The 20,600-nt window shown below is 43.8% G+C and overlaps 1 protein-coding gene across 4 annotated transcripts in view; it reads right to left on the bottom strand.

Moving 5' to 3' along the window:
* Positions 1-679: 679 nt before the first annotated feature.
* Positions 680-20,600, bottom strand: part of sobpa (sine oculis binding protein homolog (Drosophila) a) — a 32,178-nt gene continuing 12,257 nt past the window's right edge. The window contains exons 4-8 of one of the 4 annotated variants that reach the window (XM_040199071.2): positions 20,128-20,279; positions 18,622-18,645; positions 11,732-11,827; positions 5,933-7,985; positions 680-4,758 (exon numbers count right to left, since the gene is read on the bottom strand). In XM_040199071.2, coding sequence (XP_040055005.2) covers positions 5,934-7,985; positions 11,732-11,827; positions 18,622-18,645; positions 20,128-20,279 — 2,324 coding nt within the window. In that variant the 3' untranslated portion in view covers positions 680-4,758; position 5,933. The remainder of the gene's footprint in view (positions 4,759-5,932; positions 7,986-11,731; positions 11,828-18,621; positions 18,646-20,127; positions 20,280-20,600) is intronic. The other 3 variants (XM_040199073.2, XM_040199072.2, XM_040199074.2) reach the window with 3 other exon arrangements.

The raw sequence follows: 20,600 nt of genomic DNA, 5'->3' as shown, positions 1-20,600 counted from the left end.
GAACCCATTAAATTGCATTTCTCCCTGAGGAAATCAAGCCTCCTCCCGTTACCTCTCCGCTGAGCAGTGGGCTGATGCCCGACAGCAGCCATACGATGGAGCTAGAGACCATTCACCCCTCAATGTCTGCAGTCACACATCACTCTGTACGCCGTGACACTATTCATTGTTTCTGATACGTCACGATGGGTTAAATGCAGAGAATAATTTCCTCACAATGATTAACAAAGAATTCTCTGAGCTTGAGAGTTGAATTTTGGATTAATTTTCTTAGTATCCCAAAAAAATAACAATTACACTTCGTAGGTAATTAGTTAAAGACGAAGCAGAGCTCATTAGTTAGTGCTGATTTTATTTTCAATCCACTCCATTTCAACCATCAATATTTAAATGGTATAGCCTAAGCCGAGTTATGAATGATTCAATATTCTAAAATGTGTAATCGCTTGCTCATTATTCATAACATTTTAGGGCTGTGCATGTATTTGACTGGTAGGCGCTATGGGATCTTTAGAGGCGAACTCACATGCACGTTATGAAGTGATGTATAGAGTTAAAATCTCCCCAATTAAAAGGAAGCCAAAGAAGAGGCGGTAGTTTCATCTCTTTCAGATCAAAGAAGGTGAATGAAGTATCCCTCGTACATAGAATGACCAGATATGACCCATCTGACACAAGGTTGTGTGCCTCTTATTTATTTGTCTTCATGAGCAATTCACTGGATAAAACAAATACTGTTACAACACAAAAAAAGATTCAAAGCAAATTTGGCCACATGTTATGTACATGTTACAACGTCATAATAAAAGACAGGAGATCGTCTCCTCGTGTCGCTGTTTTCTCCATTTTTAATAGTTAAAAAAGAAATTCAGTGTTCACCAGGCATTTACATCGCAATCCAATGCTCAGGTCAAATCACCTCTACTTTTATTTTACTTTTTTTAATTTATTATTTGCAAATGCAAAACCTTGTCAACAATAAATAATACTATAAAATGTACACAAAAAGATTGACAGTCCACCACAAGTCAAAACGTTGAACAGATCGAATGTTTGGGAACGAGGGAGTTGGGAGGAGGGTTTCCTTTTTAGCAAAAATGTGACAGTCCATACAAGTTACAGAAAAAGCTGATTATCTATACATTGACACTAGCGAGATAACAAAGTCGTTGTTGTTTCTGTTACATTTCATTTTGTACAAAGAAGGGAGCGTCTTCCTGACAGGCGAGCATCATTATCGTAACTGAATGGATTATACAAGCAAAAGTTAAGGCAACTTCTCTGTTTGTTTCTGAAAAGTATGACAAGGAGTGTCTCATGTTTTATTTTATCTGTGGGTCCCTCGTCTACATTGGGGTTGGGGTTAGCTGTCATTGCATAATTCAGGCTGTTGACGAGGTCTGCAGTCCGTTATCAAAGAGAGGAATGCTGGCAAAAGGCTGATTCAGTATAATCCAGGATTTCCAGGTGAGAGTTAGGCTCTCATGTCAACGATATCCGCCTTATTAAACTGCAGCCGACCAGCTTAGCATAAACACTGGGAACAAACAATTGTATTTATCATTTAACATTTTTGTCTTTGGACAGAGCCAGGCGAGCTATTTTTTCCATTTCCAGTTTTTATGCTAAGCTAAGCTAAACGACAACTGGCACAGTGGGAACAATCTCCGCATTTAGCCATCAGAAAGAAAGCCTCTCAGTGTATTTGACAAAAAATTAAGTTATCCCTTTAGTGGAAATCTGGCTATTAATTTAAAATGTTTTGTCCTGAGGGTGGCGCTAGAGGACAGCTCATGGAGAGTCCAAATGGGAAAAGGGCTCTTCCTCTGATTAACATCAATGTTCTCGATACACTTTATGGCAATGGGCCCCCACGCAGGCATCATCTGTCTCAATTGCTAGCAGGACAAAATTATTGATCAGCCTACATCAGTCCTACAACATCATCACCTTTCTTTTCCCATTTCGACAACACTCTTTTTTGAAAATGCTAGCACTGTGTGCTAAGAGGTTAGCTTGGAGCTGCAAACAAAAGGGCAAACCATTTGAAAACTTTGTCTTCCTCACCCAACATGATAGTCGTCCACCCTCCTGCACACTTTTTAACCGCCTGGCTCATTAACAAATGTTCAGCCTCAGACAAAGGACCCGTGTCAGTGGCTGCCATTCAGCAGATCGTGTCCTCTGTGTTTTTGCCACCTGGGAGTATCGACATTATATTCCCAAAACCTGCGCACGGTGGGTGTTTTACACACTTGATAAGATGTTACATTTGCAAAAAGTATAACTGAACAAACAGCTGAATAAATACATTTAATAGCGTTAAGAGATATTGACTCCTGGTCAGAATGGTGAGGGGTATGTTGGGGGGGATAATGACCTCTAAATATCCTGGCTGTGGCCTCGGCTTTGTATCACTCCCATATTACAGACATTAGAAACTACAGTGTCCAGTTTCTTTGTGACATCAGCCCTGGCTTCTGGATTCTGGATAAGACAGCTGCCAAAGGGAAATCTTGGAGTAAGGGTGCATTTGTTCAATATTTGAAAGATGCATATGCTTACCTTGCAAAATAACTACAGAAAGCATTGTAGCCAATTATGGACAAATGCCTTTAAGCAGGAGGTTGACAAAACAGCAGAAGCCGCCATAAAAATGAGCATTTTCCCTGCCCCAGTAGGGGCAAAGAAGTGCTGAAAGTGATACCGAAGCTGGGCCTTGGCAAGCGGCAAGCTGAGCCTAAATGCCTGAGTAACAGAGTCTGAGTCAACACTGTGTAATCTCAGCTGGGCTCTCTGCTTGCACCTGCCTCACACAAACACGTACCCACGGTTAAATGTACTAAATGCATTTTGTGTGTGTCCGTGTGTGCCACATAAAGACTGTCGGTATGCTTGTGATATGTGATTATGTGTTAAGTGCCAGGTCTCTTTAGGACAAAGAAAGGACCACACAGTGTCAAACTGTGACCAAAAAGAAATAAATCAAAGGCTGCGGCGGGAAACTGTGAGATGGCAGGGGACACACATAATATTTTTGTATTTGATTTGTATTTTGCCTCACTTTGTAGTGTAACATCATAGGCCTTTATGGATGGAGTAAACCTTAAAGAGAGACAACCCGGTCATTCCACTTGTATTCTCCTTTATCATCCTTTATTTTAAGTGCTTTTATTTTGGCAACTACAAATTATCTGGTCAAATCTTCAATTAAAAATTCCCATTTTCTCTAAAAAAAGCCTGCTGACCAGGTGACATGTTTTCTTTCATTGCATCATAGGCCTTTGGCATTTGATGATAACTTGTCTTGCAGCGGTACATCGTACCCTTCTCCATAGGAGATTAAACTAAATGCTGGCTTTGTTTGACCGTCCCAGCTGGACGCGGTGTGACTGGATCAGATCAAACACGATGGCTCGCCCCAAAATGTTGCACATGGAGCATGCTATTGAATAACGGACAACGCATGGCTCTAAAATGATAATTGGTCAAAAAAAAGAAAAAACAAGCTGCTTGGCAGGACTGGTGTACAAGTGAGAGGCAACGTTTGAAAATATTTCTGAAAAATGATTTCTAAAAAAGAAATTGTGTTCCCCCAGGTCCCAAAATAATTATGGATGAAAAGAAAGTTGGCTTCCCTCAACCACCCTTTAAATTCAGTGCAGTCAGTCTCAAACTAGCCCATTTCATGAACATCTCAGGTAATGTATTTTAGAAAAGATGAAGCCTTATCCCGCGGGAGCAAGTAGCCTCAGCAGTTTGAGTGTCCCCGAAGCATCGCCGTCCCGGTTGTTTTGGAGGCGCAGCAAACGTGCTGAAATGTTCTCAAACGACAGCTATTTCTCGGTACCGGGACGGCTCACCGTTCACAGACATTCCAGAGGGTTTAGAAATGTCAAAGAATGATTATCATGACAACACTGTCCCAACATTTCAATTCAGTGAAGTTTAAGAGAAAACAAGGAAGAAGGAAAAAAATACATTGTAGATTGTATGACCCACGTACCATCACTTGCTGGTGAAGGTTAATATTTGATCCTCTCGTGCGCTGGGAATAATTCTCAATACAACTGGTGATTTTATGTCCAAGGACAGTTTCCCAGCCTCTGATTGAAACATCTCTTTAAAAATGACCCTTCAGTCATATTGCATTATCATTACTCACGCTTGTCATTTTCCTTTCAAGCGACCACCCATCCAGAACGCTTTGTGTCAGGTTGCCAAGTACAATTTCTTTTTGCTGGTTAGATAGAGCAGATCTCACTGGCGCAGAGATTTGTACCTGCGGCTCCCTGGTTGGAACAAAACATTATTTCTTTCAGGGATAGAAATCACTTTTTTGGGGCTCCTTCTCTAATCGCCCTGGTGTTCCTTCCATAGCGGCAGACAACATGCAGGGCACTTGCTTTGATAGGGGGGAGCGAGTGAGGTATCAGGGGCAGTGTGGGCTGAGAGTCTGGAAACGAGGACAGAAGCGGCGGGGCGAGGCCGAGTGATCCGACTGGCCACGTCATCAAGCACGTAGAAGTTCAGTCCGGCGCCGCGTCGCACCTCGACGCCTCGGGTAGACTCTCATCAGTCGTCAGAAGGCGATTTGTGGTGCTGGTGGACTGGGTGATGAACGAGGACGAGAAAAACGTGTGTGACGTGTGCGGCGATAGTCGGGAGGTGCGGGAATCTGTGGCTGGGGGCGGGGGAGGGAAAGGGGGAGGGGGCGAGTGAGTGTCGTTGATGGCACTGTGGTCCTCAGAGCGTCATCTGTGAAACAGAACGGGAGGAGAATTAGACTGAGTTGTCAATTAGGAGCGACGGGGCTCATATAAGAAAGGTTTTGGTGTCCAGAACACTGAGGATTAAGTGCACTTTTACAGCAGTGCTTCATAATTTGGGTTTTATTCTCTTGCTCGAGGACACTTTTGGGCAAACAAAGAATGAAATATTCAGAGTCTGTTTCTTTGTTGGCATTAATTTTACATACTGTTTTAGATCATTCATAATAAATGCTGTGGGACACAAGTGGGAAAAGGCAAGATAGAGCACGGACACTTGTTTTTATCCTCCCATATCAAAAGTCAAACAGTGCATTTTTAAGTAAGCTGAAGGTTACGGTATACTTCACCTCAGCTGCTTGTTTGTTTAGCAGAACTGGCGCTGCGCGGGTCACGATTCCCAGCTTTTATTGTTATTAATTACCCTCATTCAGAGCCGTCTTCTCATGTTACGGCAACTTGAATTGGTCTCCAATTGCTCTTGAACACAATTTTATTAAATTAGCAACATTGCATCATTAGATTTGGTTTTAATGTGTTGAATAAAATGAGAGAAATACATGTGTATAAAATGGAAAATTGTTGGTAAAACACATGACTTGGAAAAACGATATGTTTATATTTATATTATTGTATATTAATTAATCTAAAATAGATTTTTAATTTGTTATTTTAATGGCATTAACAAGTGGGCTTACCTCATTGGTCACTGTCCCTCTTAGAGGCTTGTCAGAGTCAGTGCTCCATTTGACACTGTCTGCCACAGTGTGGTTATGACACTTTTATCAATGCACTCTAACATTAGTTGGTGGTATAAATTAATCTGCTTGTTCGATTACTGTCTGTATGAGGGTACACGGCGTCTGCCCTCGAATCAAGCATCATATTGTGAAATTCCGCTTAAGTGATCAGCCCTATTGTTAGCTGCGCTGGACCAGACAAAACATTAAATAACCATCTCGCCCGAATTACCCACATTTTACAATGAAAAGACTAGATATGAATAATAACCAACTCGGTTAAGAATATTAAGAACATCGGAAATGCAAACTGGGAAGAAAGAAGGAATCATCAGAGACAATCATCAAGAGTTATTTATAAAATACTAAACTTTTGTGGATATAAATAAGCATTTTTGAGGGAGCATATTGTGACAAACCCACCTCATTTGTTTTGATTGCGGATTCGCAGACACCTCCTCTTCAGCGGCGGCTCCAGCTCGGCGGTCCCGTCTGCTGACAAAGGGGAGTTGATGGAGCAGGACAGGATGGTCGTCTTGTCGGCGCCGGGCTTTGGCACAGGCTGGATGACCACACAGCCTCCCGTAGACAGCAGCGGTATGCCGTAGGCGTGCTCGCCCTCCTCTGTGTTGGAGTCAGGATCCGGCTTACCCTCCAATGCGTCGGCCGTGTTGTCTTGCACCAAGCCCCGCTTCCCCCGCTCCCATTCTCCAGCTGAGCAATTGTTCTCTTTCAGCGCCTCGTGCTCCAGCTCGCCATTGGCTGGCCGCTCCTCTGACTCTCCTTCTCCTGCAACGCTGTCTCCTCTTCGGTCGGCGTGAGACTCAAAGGCAGGGGCAAGAAGTGAATGCCACCCCGTACCATTGACTATGACATTACACGGGGCAGCGGGGCTGGCTTGGAGGTGGGGCAGGGTTTGGGGCTGGGGATGTGCTGTGCTGGGCAAGGGTGGTGTGGTACTGTTAAAGATACAGGGAGTTCGCTGGCTCACTGCAGAATCATTATGGGACGGAGGACTGCTGTCGTTGGAGGGAGGGCCTGATAATTCCAGTGTGTTTGGGTGTGTTGCCCCTTCCAGTTCCGTGGCACCGAGAGACCCCTGAGGAAGGGCCCCTCCCCCCCCATCATGACTGCTTCTCCCTTCCCAGCTCAGGCCAGCAGACGGTGGGGATCTTGATTCAGCCTCTGCCTCTACTTTGACTTGGACTCCAGTTAGCACCCTCTGAATTACCTGCTGTTGGCATGGCCGCTGGCCCACAGTTAGATCAATAACCCCCTCCGTCGGTGCGGGGCCGCTTAAAATACAGGTGGTACCCAAATTGTCCTCTGCCTTGACAGCCGAGTCCACTAGCGCCATTCTGCTTTCCTCTGAGCGGATTGGAGAGAGACGCTCTGCAACAGCCGGATCTATTTTCTGTTCCCCTCTGTCATCCCCAGAAGACCCTGGAGAGTTGTGCCAAAAAGATGACGCTTCAGAGGATTCTGGAGCACTAAAAAAGTGGCCCCTGCTCTCCGGCTGGTCCCTGGAAGTTCTGGGGTTAAAGGGAATTGGGATTGGAATTGGGATTGGAACTGGGAGTGGTACAATGACAGGGTAGGGGACCAAGAGAGTTGGCGGGGGAACCAATGGGGCCAAGGAAGGCATGCCAAAGTTCATCATTGGGGGCAGAGGATATCGTCCATTGGGCATCATGTTGACTGGGGGGAAAGGGGGCAGCCCGGGCATGGAGAAACCTGGGTGGGGGGGCATCATGCCAGGGTTAGGATTGGATGAGGGGTGGACATGGGGAGACAGCAGGGGTCTGTGCATGGGGCTTGATGCTGAGCCCATGGACCTAGGGGGAGGTGGTGGACCAATACCAGGGATGATAGGGTTTGACAGGGGGCTATGGGAACCCCCTTGGTGGGCCGAGGGTCGAAGGAATGGTGGACGCATCTGCTGCATCATTTGATGCTCCATGAACAGCGGCAGGGGCATGGGTCCCCGGGGCGTCATCACCATAGGAGGGCTACCGGGAGGAACCCCGACAGGTGGGTGCAAACTGGGAACAGGCGGGGGGTGAAGTGTGGGGCTCTCATGGGGTCTGGGTGTGGGGATCTTGGCTGAGGAGGATAAGGATGGAGAGCAGTGGGCAGCAGTGTCGCAGGGTGAGGCGGCAGAGGACGGGGCCAATGCAGAGGTGGAAGAAGGCCCTCCTGGTGAGGGAGCCTTCCGCCGCATGTCTGTTAACGGCGTCCCCCAGGACTCAGGAGTGAGGAGCTGCACCCCTCCACCGCAGTCCATCTTACCCTCCCCACTCGCCCCGTGACCCGGGTTACACAATGCTCCTGGCAGTGCTGCCTGGGTCTCCTTGTAGAAAATGTCCATCTTGTATTGGTTCAGGCATTTGGCACTGCAGAACTGCAGTCTCCGCTCACCCGCACCAAAGTCCAGGTACTCCTTAGTGTGGCGTATATGTTTGCACCAGTCACACACCTGTGGCAAAAAACACACACAGTACAAACACACCACATCAGCACCTGTCACTGGGCATATAAGAGACTTCTGAATTGTTTGTGATGAAATGCAACATAATATCCTCTGAAGTGACCCGGTGTGCAGAAGCTCAGCCTGATCTCTTTTCAAACCAATCCAAATTGATTGTTCTTCATGTTCTTCTTCAACTTTTACAGTTAAAAGATCACTTTCAGATAAACATATAAACATATATAAGGGTTTGTAAAATAACTTGATTTTGCCAGTTCAGTTTCAAACCACATTTCTCCTCACATATTGAGCCCAAACGCAGGACCATTCTACATGCTCAGTGCCGTGGCGAAGATCCTAAAACACCGCGCTGCACTGTTTCATCACTGTTCTACACCTTTGCAACACATAAAAATGCATTTTCCCTTCGGGGGGGGAAATGAATGTGACCCTGGACGAGCAGATAGCGGTGGGCGAGCCCCTAACACGACGTTACTCGTCGGGCCACACACAGATCACTCCGTCAGCTCCGGGAGGAGTGGCAGGTCTTCTCTGGAGATAATTAAGGCATTAATCAGTTGTCAGACCCCTCAACGACATCCATCCATCACACAGACCCTTCAGCCCCCCTGCTGAATGTTAATAAGTCGAAGGATGCGACCGGAAGGTGGACAAACTCCTTTTTTCCGCGCTGCATAGCAACACTGGTTCATCAGCAGCTTAGAGGGATTTCGAAAGGGGACGTAGCATGCTGTCCTGCAGCTGCTACACCTGTGAAACATCAGGTTTTCCCATTGATTATGTGTTTTACTCATTCCAGAATTCAGCGGCGCCAAAGGGGCCCGAGGATGGAGGTGTGGAGGAGCATCTGATCAGAGGCCGGACTGCAGAGCGAACAGCTCGCTGGTGGCGCTCACATGTCGGTGCCTCGAATCTGACACGCTTCAACTGCCCATTTAGTGCTAGCTAATTCAATGAGCCGTGACTGAGTAAAAGTCAAAAAGGTGCTCTCGCAAGTTGGGTTTGATAATGGTAGGCCCAGGATATTTTAAATAATGAATGTGCTGAAATCCTTCTCCTCGACTCGGGAAGACAGATGGAGAGCACTTAACGACTTTCTGCACTTTGAGTGAAATTTCACTGCGCATTACGCTAATGGAGTTGTGCTTTCTCTCTCGCTCTCCCCTCACCGCGACACAGATGTTTGCAGTTGAATATAATTATGCTCATTTATTTCCCGTTGTGGCCAACGAACCGGCGGCGCCGGCGGTGCAGGACGACCGTGTGCATTACAACAATTAGCGCGCTTCCAAACGGGTGCAACCACCTCGGCAGTCTTCGCTTCCGTGACCAGGCCGATGGCGGTTGAATTTCGCCAATACAGGCAACGGCTACTGTCATAATCAGCTTAAAACACGCACGTTAGGTGAGGACTTTCTCGGGGGTTAAAGGATTGGACGACGAGCGCGAAAAGGCTCCGTGGTCGGAAGAGCAGGTTGGAGACCAACAGGTCGCAGAGGACGACGACAGGGGAAGAGGCTGCAGATGTTGAAGACATCGCAGAGGACGTGGAGGACCTGAAGTGGTTTTATATTTAGAACGAAGACTTTGCAGAGTGCAAAACACAAGGATTAAACCAAGGAAAATGAACTAGATGCTTGAAGCGAGACAGATCGTTTGCTTTTGACTTGAACTGTCTGAAACACGCCTAACAATCTGCAGCAATTTATTGTCTTTCGACAAGTCCATCAATGATGGCGAACGGAAACAGTGCGCTTGTTGCATCGTGGCTCTAGTCCAAAAACTAGAATATGTAGCGAGAGACTGCAATCATAAAATACCTCCGTTGGAAGAAGAAAACAGAATAAATCTCTCACTTGCGTTTACACAAGAAAATTAAACTTTGGCAGCCCATAACAGACCATCTGCAACATGTTGCCTCATTGTGATGAGTAGCCAAAAATATAATTTTACAGTGGCCTCATTTTTTGGAATATCTGTCCTGATGGTTTTAATTACCTGGCTTACAAAGGAGGGGAAACATCTCTGGCTCGTATGCTTTCCCAATGTTTTAAATTGGATTCGCCGCGTACCTGATGTGTTCGTTAAAACCACGGATGGAGCGTGAAAAGTTTAAACTGGAGATGAAAGCCCAAGAAGAGCAGGACCACACTCCCTTTGAGGTTGCTCTTATCACAGCCAGCCATGGGTCATTATAGACGTGACAAACAAAGGTCAGGTGAAGCTCTAATCGCCCAGTGAGTAGAATAACTCCGGGCTGGTGGGCCGCGTTTGAATGCCACCGCAGCAGACTGGACCACTCAGAAATCTACGATGTTTTCTTTTCCCACGTGGGACATCTTCACGTTATGCAAAACCTCCCTTTCTTGAGGAGAGTTCCACAAGAAGATCAATATGATGCTGCAGTCTAGTGTTTTAGCTTCAGGACTGGAAACGGGGATAGAACTAGTCCATCCAAAAAACGTTGTACTTTTGGATTTTAGTGTGAATTATGTGCTTTTGGCTTTTGTATGGATTAAACAAACAAAGTGATAGTGGTTGGAATGTGTTATGAACTAGGAACTAGGACAGAACTAGGCTTTACTGTAGTTTATGACATGTATTTGTCAGGGACCATGTACAAAAAAGATGTATTGTACGAGATTTAGCCACTCATCGTTACAGTCTCTATGCTAAGCTAAGCTCACAAGGTGCTGGCTGTGGAATCATATTTAGCTTTAGCTTGTCTTGATATGCAAGAAATATTAATTGTCTCATCCAATTCTCACCAGAAAAGGCAATTCCAAAAATGAAGTAACTGCACATTTTAGTGATCTACCTCTCTGATCTCTTTTTGCATGATGCTTCTGGCCATTAATTATATGGGTCATGATACGACTGTACCCATCAAAGCCCTTCATGAGACCAGGAAACCAGCAACGATGCTAGAAGGAAGTCCAATGGGGCAAGACGTGAACAGTCAGCCGATCCAAAACGATCAACTAAGTCACAATATTCAGAGGTAAAACTCTGAACATGTCGTTTTTGAGTTATATATATATATATTTGAGAAATGTATATTGTTTTTAATCCAAAAAATGATTAGTCCAATCCATTGGTGTGTTTCAAACCTAAACCTTGTCGTGATGCTGCCACAATCCAAAATCTCAGCCAACACATGAGTGTGATGTTATTATTAGACATGTGCAATACCATATTAATAAAAAACTATAAATATTAAGAGCAAACTATAATAAACCTTCAATAGCAGTATACGTGACAGGTAAGTGGTATATGTTCCATTGTGTTTTCTTGTAATGAAGATCACAACCTGTTTTCATTCACTAAATTATGAATGATCTATGCAGAACATATAAAGTATAATAAATACTATAGCTATAAATATTAAACATAAATAAGTAAATCCTTAGTTTACCTGTCTGATAACTCAAATCCCCAACACAAGTCACTGAATATGAATGACACAAGGAAAATGAGCAAAGCAAATGAGAGAAAGTTATGAAAAGCTCCAATTGAAACGTGGGCAAACTTTATGTAAAACATTATTTCTGAGTGAGATGGTGGATGTCTGCTATAGAAATAATGCCCAAAACATGAACCAGTCTATTGAAATGTCAGGAAGAAAATGAGATGAAAATTATACACTTTGAAAAGATAAACAACATCAAAACATATTTGTGCAGTAGCCATCAAGCTTAAACTCTATCTATGTGTTAGAGGGTTATGTTCCTTACAAGCACATCGCTGTTTGTCTTGAAGACAAGCCTGGGCGTGTCCTGAGTAAAGCTGTGCTGGGGTAATTTCCCACCGAGGCCACCGTCGTCTCTCGCCTGGGGGGGAGAAATAATGGCTTCTTTTTACGAATGGACAAAATAAACAAGTGAACAGAAGCAACAAGGAAACTCAGAAATGGAAAACAACACTGAGAAAGATGAACAGAAATGGTGACTGTAAAATGGGTGAACAATAATTGGTTTGTGTTCAAACCAATCAACAAAACTGTGTGTGTGTGTGTGTGCGTGTGCGTGTGTGTGTGTGTGTGCGTGTGCGTGCGCATGTGTGTGTTTGTGCATGCATGTGCATGGTGGAGGAGTCTGCAAGGCATTTAAGTTTGACATTCAAAGGTCTGTCGGCTACAACAATAGTGTGTATTCATTCAAAAACCTATTTATGTCAGATACAAATGAAAAATTAAAGACACTCAAAGTAAACAAGTTTAATGTAATAATCACGCTACACTTACCATGAATAAAGGAAAATATATGGGACGTTTTGAAATTAGTGTACGGTCTAATCCAGATGTTTGCAGGAGCACTGCCATTTGGAAGCGGAATGTCCAAGACAGCGATACCTCCTCACGCAGGACGTTTTATGTGTCTTGATAAACACTTGTATGTCTCTGCGAACCGCTGATACGTTTAATGTTGACATCATGAAGGTTTCATGCGATGAAACTTTTTCTCCCCTCCACCCCCTCTCAAACATGTACACAGCATAAGTCTTCTCTTATTATTTCAGTCCTCAGTTCAAAAGCCCAAATATATTGTAAAAAATCAAGGTCTGATAATTGCCGAAAACGATGATTTATCAAACTAAATAAAATGCTTCAATGCATATTTGTTGCCGTTTTAGTCTCGTGCAGAGACCTGGATTAACGAGGGTGGTCAGCAGCAATCTTACAGCACCATAAATTACATTCATATAACCAAAATAACAGGTGGCATTTTTTGCCTCTATTGGACCGAGGCAGTGGCAGACTGGAAACTGGGAGAGGAAGGGGGCGAGGGGGGTGTGAAACATGCAAAAGAGGTCCCACGCACTGCTTAGCGAGACGAGCTTCCTGAATTTGCACCCAAATGCTGTCCTATCTTTCAATTACAATGGCGCAGCATAATTCAAGACATGGAAAGAGGTAGAAAAAGAAAAGGCGAAGGCGGAAGGAAATAGAATATGTCCCTGAATCCCATATATGCCGATTTGAGCAGGACTAACATTATCACATGACCTCTGCGAGTGGCCAAACACGGTAGGGTATTTTTCGGTCAAATCTTTACGTGTGAAATTACGGAGACGGCGGACACTGACGACAAGCGCAATCATTTCAATCACTTTCCTTCCTTTATATTTTTTATATTTTGACAACCCTTACAATTCAAAACTTTATAAAAAAGTAATTTTTTGTTAAAGGTAAGTTGATGTGTATTATGCTGGTGTCACTGCTTGTTTAATAATTTGATAATAGTACCAATACCATATGCTGTTTGGCTTTTAGATGACCTAGCAATACAGCAAAACAGGGAATAACATGGTTGACCTCTAACGTTGGCTGTTTTGGTGTGGTTGTATTTCTCTCTTTTTTTCTCTCAAGACTGATTTAGTTTTGCCTCTGCTTCCATCGTACCTTCCAGGTGTGGCCTTCTCATTGCAGGCATGTAATAAATCCAATACTGCATCTTTTAAAGCTACTTGGAAGGACACAGTGTAGGAATCTGAGAAAAATATTGTTAATTTACAATGTGTGTGTGGGGGGGTTATTGTTAAAAAACAACAAAGCAAAAAGATTGGAGAAAAGTAAACCTGAGATTATGGGGTCATGGCTATTTATGAGATGCACTAAATGAACAGTGGGTGTAGCATTCTTCTCCATTTCAACTACGCTCATTCACCCATCACACACACACACACACACACACACACACACATATGCACCGTGTCCCCTCGGACGCATCGCCCGGACACGCTCGAAGACAGACCACACGCATGTGAACACACACACGCACACACATGGATTTGGGCCGGAACACACACAAAGATGCTCCATTGTGCTAATATTCCGTCTCCAGTTTGTGCGCTGACCCCCTGGCCCCGAGCCAGTTAATTTGCATATTGCACTAATGAGGTGTTGGCACTGTGAACGAGGCGTGAGGCGCTCACAGGGAGCCACAGACTGATGAGGGAGATGGGATGACATCTTGGTAGATGGATGGATGGATGGATGGATGGATGGATGGATGGATGGATAGATAGATAGATAGATAGATAGATAGATAGATAGATAGATAGATAGATAGATAGATAGATAGATAGATAGATAGATAGATAGATAGATAGATAGATAGATAGATAGATAGATAGATAGATAGATAGATAGATAGAAAGATAGATAGATAGATAGATAGATAGATAGATAGATAGCTGGATAGATAGATAGATTTCCCATCCATCAAGGCAGCATACTGCAGCTGCCGCTCCAGACGAAGTTCCCTATGCGAACGACAGAGCAGGACATGGACCGCCTAGCTCCCCCTCTGGCGACTCCGGTCGTCCTGAGGGAGACGTCACACCAGCTGCCACCGCGCTTCCCTCCATCTGGGCACAGATACATGTCCAGGTGTGGGTGTGTGTGTGTGTGGGCCCTGTCACCCGCCAACAGCACCACGTTTCCCAAAGAAAGGCGCTTGCAGGCAGGCTTTCCAAAATCCAAAGACAAACACGCCGCGAGCAGCCCAGCTCATCCCAAAATGCCAGAAGCGAAGGTGCAGACCTCCCACTGCAGCACGCTGGTGACGGGCAGGAAATAAAACACCGCTGTGGCTCGTCTCTGCTTTCCATGTTTGGAAACATTATCCCAACACCAGTTTGGTTCAGGTGCTGCGAGTTCTCAGAGGGTTGTATGGTGCAGGTTACTGCCCTATGATGCCCTACAAGTAAAACTTCTCAAGGAAGTCAGATCGAGGTAAGCACACCAAAGATAATGTTGCAGGTCTGCAGCCTTATTTCATCCTTCTTTACAGCAACAACACCGAACACATACCGAAAATTGAAATATATATTATTATTATTATTATATTATATATATTATATTATAGAGTATATTATCTTTAGGCTCTGTAATATATTTTATTATAGTATCTCAAATACCTTTCTAAATACATCTGGAATATTATCTTTTTGGATTATTGAGTTTGAAATTTGTATTTCCTTGCTCAAGGTCGTCATGACGACGCAACCAAAATGTGCAAAATGAGGGGGTTTGCAAATAGAAAATTAAAAACCCGCAGGAAGAATTCACTTTTTACAATCTCAATGCCCTGTTAGTTTGGGTTACTTTTTATTTTTTCTAATCTTTATTTAAGTTGAATGGCTGGCAGCTATGAGATAATCACCTTCCCCTCTGTGCCCTGAAGCTGTGTCAGGCAGGCCTCAAGGCTTCCAAGTCTGAGCTGTTCTATGCAGACACATTTCATCACACACAAACAATACATATACAAGTAACACACACACACGCACGCACACACACGCACATGCTCAGACTCCCCCTGTTATTCCCTCTCATTCCCTCTAGCTGACTGGAGATGCAAAGTAATGTGTGTTCTCGTGTCTGTGTGTGTGTGTGTGTGTGTGTGTGTGTGTGTGTGTGTGTGTGTGTGTGTGTGTGTGTGTGTGCATAAGTGCGTGCGTTTGAGGTGATGTGACATTTCTGGGCTGACATGAAGCGACACTCTGCCCCCCCCCCCCCCCCCCCCGCCTGGGGGGTGCTCCCGGGTAAAGACACTGATGGAGGTCTGAGGGTCCCCAGGGAGGAGTTTCATGGTGTGAACAAAAAGCCCGACGCTGCGGCAGAAACGACCCGTGAAACACAAGCTGGAGTCTCCTCCACTACCTGCTTTATTGCTCTTTTCAATACTGTGAAAACGGAAGACTTGGTTTGTATGTTTTTTACATCAAGTATCATTTTACATAAAGCATAATGATATATATAAAGATAAGTAAAAGCTTTAAAAAAGCAAAAACAGTGGGATCCTTCCCATGACAAAATGCGGTAAAAAAAAAAACTACAGCTCACACATAATAGGCAACTCTGGGATTTTGAACGAGTAGTCTCTCTAGCTGCTTACCAACAACAACAAGTGAGTATTATTTTCCCTGGGGAATTCGAGCTCTGCCCAAAAAAACCCACCTGCACACAAACCGAACTGCAGCAACCGCAGCAGAAAACGTTTCATCTCAATCGATCGTCCCAGCGACTGGCCCCCCCTCTACCCGACGCCTTTTTCGCCGCCGTGCTTCACACTTGCAGAGGGTCATTCATCACCGCTAATTGCCTTAACTTAATCTTGGCACTGTGTCCGATGAGCATGTTCATCGCCGTACGTGCGGAGATACCGCGCGGGTTTGAGAGCCGTGACAGAAAGCAAAGCTCCACCTTCAACTCAACGCCTCTAATCCCCCCCCCAAAAAAACATCTGCTGTAGTGTGTCGATTCTCTGCAGACTTTCCCCTCAGCGGCGATCTCGCCACCACTCTAACCGACTTGGATCAACGGTGGACAGTCAGAAAGGAATGGGAAAGGGCGGAGAAGTGAGGTGACAGAATAATTGAGTGGTGCGAGCGGCGAGGAAGCAGCGGCCTCCGTGCAACTAATCCAGAGGCTTAAGGCGTACAGTACACAGGCCCATAACCGATTAGCCGCAGTTAAACCATCAATCATCTACGACCACACTCACACGCACGCTGCATAAGGAATATACATATGTATATAAAGAGAGAGTCATGCAGGGTGAGAAAGTAGCAACCAGAGTCACCCTAGGAGGGGATCGGGTTTCTTGGACGAGGCAGCGGAAGATATTTCATGCAACATAATCCCAGAACTGTTTGCACGCCCCCTTGAGCCCCCCCCCACCACCACCACCTCCTCCCCCACATCCACTATCCAACGCACACGCAGACAGTGGATGAGACTTCTGTTTTCGGCCATGACGATATTTTGCAGTTGGGGGGTAAGAAAGGAAAAGCTGCAGGCTGCGTTGTTGTGGCCAACCTTGTGGGTGCCTGAGAAAAGAAACACGTGGGTATCGCTTACACAAGCGGTCCCGCGCCAATGTGCCAGAGCCAGACAAAATATAGAATCCGAGCCGCTGTGGCAGAGCAGGCCCTTCCTGTGTTTGGGACGTCTGATAGGTGTGCATTCACAGGCGATGCACCAAAGACACATGGCCGACTTGCTTCCCACGGGACTGTGTGTGTGTGTGTGTCAACGGTATGATGTTGCTGGACTGTATTTGTGCGTTGCTGTTCTGGTGAGCAACGGAGGCGTATTAACTTGGCAAATCTCAATAGATCTGAATAAAACCTGTACGTCGAGTAGGACATTGCGATAAGATTCTATTAGTATCTCCGTGACAGACGGAAAATTCTGTTAGCTTCAATATCAGTCTTTTCAATTTGCTAAGCAAGATTTATTTTTTGGAAGTGGTTTTGGAATTATGATTCACACAAAACATAATTTGTTCTCATGAGGTTGCCGTGGGTTACCCATGGTTACACGTCTCCAGTCGGCTTGGACGCTCTCAGAAGTGGTAATTACAGCTCATGGGGTCCGATTAGGAGAAATATCGTCGTAAACATGAAGCTACATGCTCCATGTTTACTATTGTGTGAATAGCATGCGGAATATTTAGTTATGTGCGATTTCAAAGAAAACCGATGGATTTGATGATTATTTATTGTTAACGTCTTATTCAGAAAACCATAGTATAAAGTTAACAAGTCTTGGGTATAAGTAGAAGGTAGCATGTTTTGTAAGAAGCCAGAAAGTAGGTAATTGTCTTTAAGTTAACATTAAGATTTTTTAGTTGTATTATGATGCACTGACAGGAATTTTAGCAGGAATTATTTTCACCTCCATGTGTAACTTAATAAAGCCTTTTTTACACTGGCTAACATTTGTGGAGCACATAATCAAATATAATTGCATCAAGCAGTTACTGTAATAATCAAAGTGTGATTAAAGTACAGGGACTGATTGCTAAATTGAACAATAATTCAAGTAAACCGAATGAATGTGTGTCTTGAAGCTCTTTCTCAGTTTTATATTAATTGTTATGTTAATATCAGCAGAAAGATTGGTTGACTGCTGTGTGTCAGCGCTCATTAGGAGAACAATTTTCTCTACTAATGATATGCTCCCGCCTGTCACTTTATAAGTAAACTTTACATGAGTTAAACTTTAGACTCATGGATTCCTGGCATGGAGCTTTCTTCACAGAAGCTTCACATTTCATGTCAGGCCTCCCGGATTGATCTGTGTTTGACATGGAGCTTCCCTGTCAGCTTTGTTGTATGTCAAATGGAAGACACACTGATCCACTTGAAGCTCTGAAGCACAGAGAACAAAATTGTGTTTTGATCGCATTTGAAGCTGCGCACAAACTTTTCTCCCACGAGGTTTCAACAAGTCAGACTCTCCTTGTCGTCGTCGGAGCGAGACAGATCAACTGTCATCGTTCAAACATTTAGTGCAATGCATTAAAATAATTAATTAAAAACTACAAACTTTTTTGATTAACTTGAATGAGCTAAAATGTCAAGGTAGAAAATGAAAAACACATAGTATGAGCAACAGTACAGTAGACGCAAGGATCAGCTTGATTCTCATGCTTTGGGAAAAAAAGTGTCAGAAAATAAAATAAACTGGATATCACTAACTGAAAATGAACAGACAGTACTCAAAGTGCACCCCTACTTTTACCTTCTCCAGTGCAGTGCTTGAAAAGTGATTATGTTTAGATGAACAACTGACTTTAGGACAGACAAGCAGGAGAGTAAAACACATCATACTCACAGCGTAATTCCTTATATATCCCAGCTTTGGTACAAGAGAGAAAGGAGATTGTTTAACTACAGTCATTGGGGAGGAGGGAATGAGAACACAATGAAAACTTATTTTAAACGATATTTGCTGTCTGGCGTCTTATGCACCATTATTACCAAGACATTTTGGAGTTGACTGCCTCGACGGCGTTTTGAAGTGAAGGCTATTATGTACTCTGTTTATTCGGGCTGTCTTATGCATTTTGTACTGCTTGAAATGGAATGTTTCCTTTTTTGATTTTTTTAAAGACCTTTTAGTTGAAATTGCCTTTTGATTTCTTGAGTGCGATCAAGCGCAATAATTGCAGAAGTTAGAACAGATAAAGCCACTGCTCACAGTAAGCAGAAGCATTGTTTTTTTAAAGAGCTTACCAGATCACGTAACATTATCTGGCAGCCATATTTTATGCTCTTGCATTCATTACAGAACTGAACTCCATTTGTTAGCCCCCCAAAAAATCCTTCCATATTGTTCCATCAAAAGAAAAAGTTAACTTACCATATTTTTTGTCTGTAAATAATGTTAGCTTAGTACGCTAGCAGTATGATGTTAGCTAAACTTCCAGTTGCATATCTTGTTGTAAATACAGGCGTCCTTTTAAGTTATATATAGATGTTGTGTGGTAACATTTTGGTTGGTCGTTCTGCTAAATACTTTCAAACGTATCAGTGCTAAAGGTAGATGTTTACTATGTAAGCTACTTTAAAAAATAATGAAATCTTATTGGGCCTCTGGTTTTTCAGCCTTGATATTGTGGGAACGTTGTTAACGTGGGTGCAATGTTTGAAAAGCCAGTGGCACAATTGTTTCCCCTCTCTAAATAGATTACAGTGAATGAAGAAGGTATGGCTAAAAACCCGTAGTGGTTCTGACACTGAAATGGTGAAAAAATAAGGTGGTGGAATGTTATTTACAAACCCTGTGTTGAGTTCTCATGTTCAGCACGTCCGTGAATTAGCTTAGCCAAACTGTTTCAAAGTTCTTTTAGCTACCTTACTTAACGCTAATTTGCCAGAAGTTAAAGAAATGCACCGTTATGGGAAATACACTTATGTATCAAGAAAAAGTTACATCTAGTGACACCTTACAAAACCACAAATAATCAGTTTTTCATTAGTGTTGTGGCAAATGAGATCAATGTGTTGGATATAAGCTCCACCTCACCATTCATTGTGCTAAGCTAAGCTCATGTAAACTGTATAAATGCATGTCCCAAACTATTCCTTAAAATGTCAAAACCTTTACAGCTGATGTACCTGAGGTCAATGTCATCATGTGCATGTCATGCGAAGCATTGACAAAACGGTAACATTACATGTATCACGATAAATAGATCAACGGTATGCCTTATCTTATATTCTGCCCCTAGGACTCACTGATGAAGATCACATGTACTTGCCAGGAGATGCTGTATCTGTAAAGCCTAAATATATGGTATAATAAAGTGTCCAGCTGATGAGGAGGAAGGAATCTTACCTTGTTTCTCTTGAAATAAGCCCTGCGGCAGGCGGCAAAGCACTTCTCGCTGCAGAAGCTCTTCAGCTCACTCCCCATGCTCAGAGAATAGCGTTTGACACCGACCTTCTGGCACCAGGCGCACATGATCTGCATGTTGGATGCATCTTCATCTGGAAAAGAAACAACCAGCAGTGAGAGATAGGACGGATCCCAAGGCTTCACGCTTCTTTTTTTGGAAGATACATTTCCCTGGATTTTTTCTAGGATATTTGCGGAGACGATCTGGCGGTTGTACGTGTAACTACCCACACACGCACGCAAAAACTAAACAAATTAAACAAAAGGACCAAATGGCATTAACTCCAACTGACTCGGCCCAGCTGCAGACGGGTAAATCCACTCAAGAGCCAAGCCACAAAATCACTGTTCGATTTGTAATTAAGGGCTACGTGGGTAAACGTAGCAGACCGGATGAGTCGGGGACATCAGAA

Source organism: Gasterosteus aculeatus, chromosome 15 (assembly GCF_964276395.1).
Source record: "Gasterosteus aculeatus chromosome 15, fGasAcu3.hap1.1, whole genome shotgun sequence".
Taxonomy (NCBI): domain Eukaryota; kingdom Metazoa; phylum Chordata; class Actinopteri; order Perciformes; family Gasterosteidae; genus Gasterosteus; species Gasterosteus aculeatus.
Note: the sequence above shows the minus strand (reverse complement) of the source record. Positions and strands in the feature narration are given on the sequence as shown.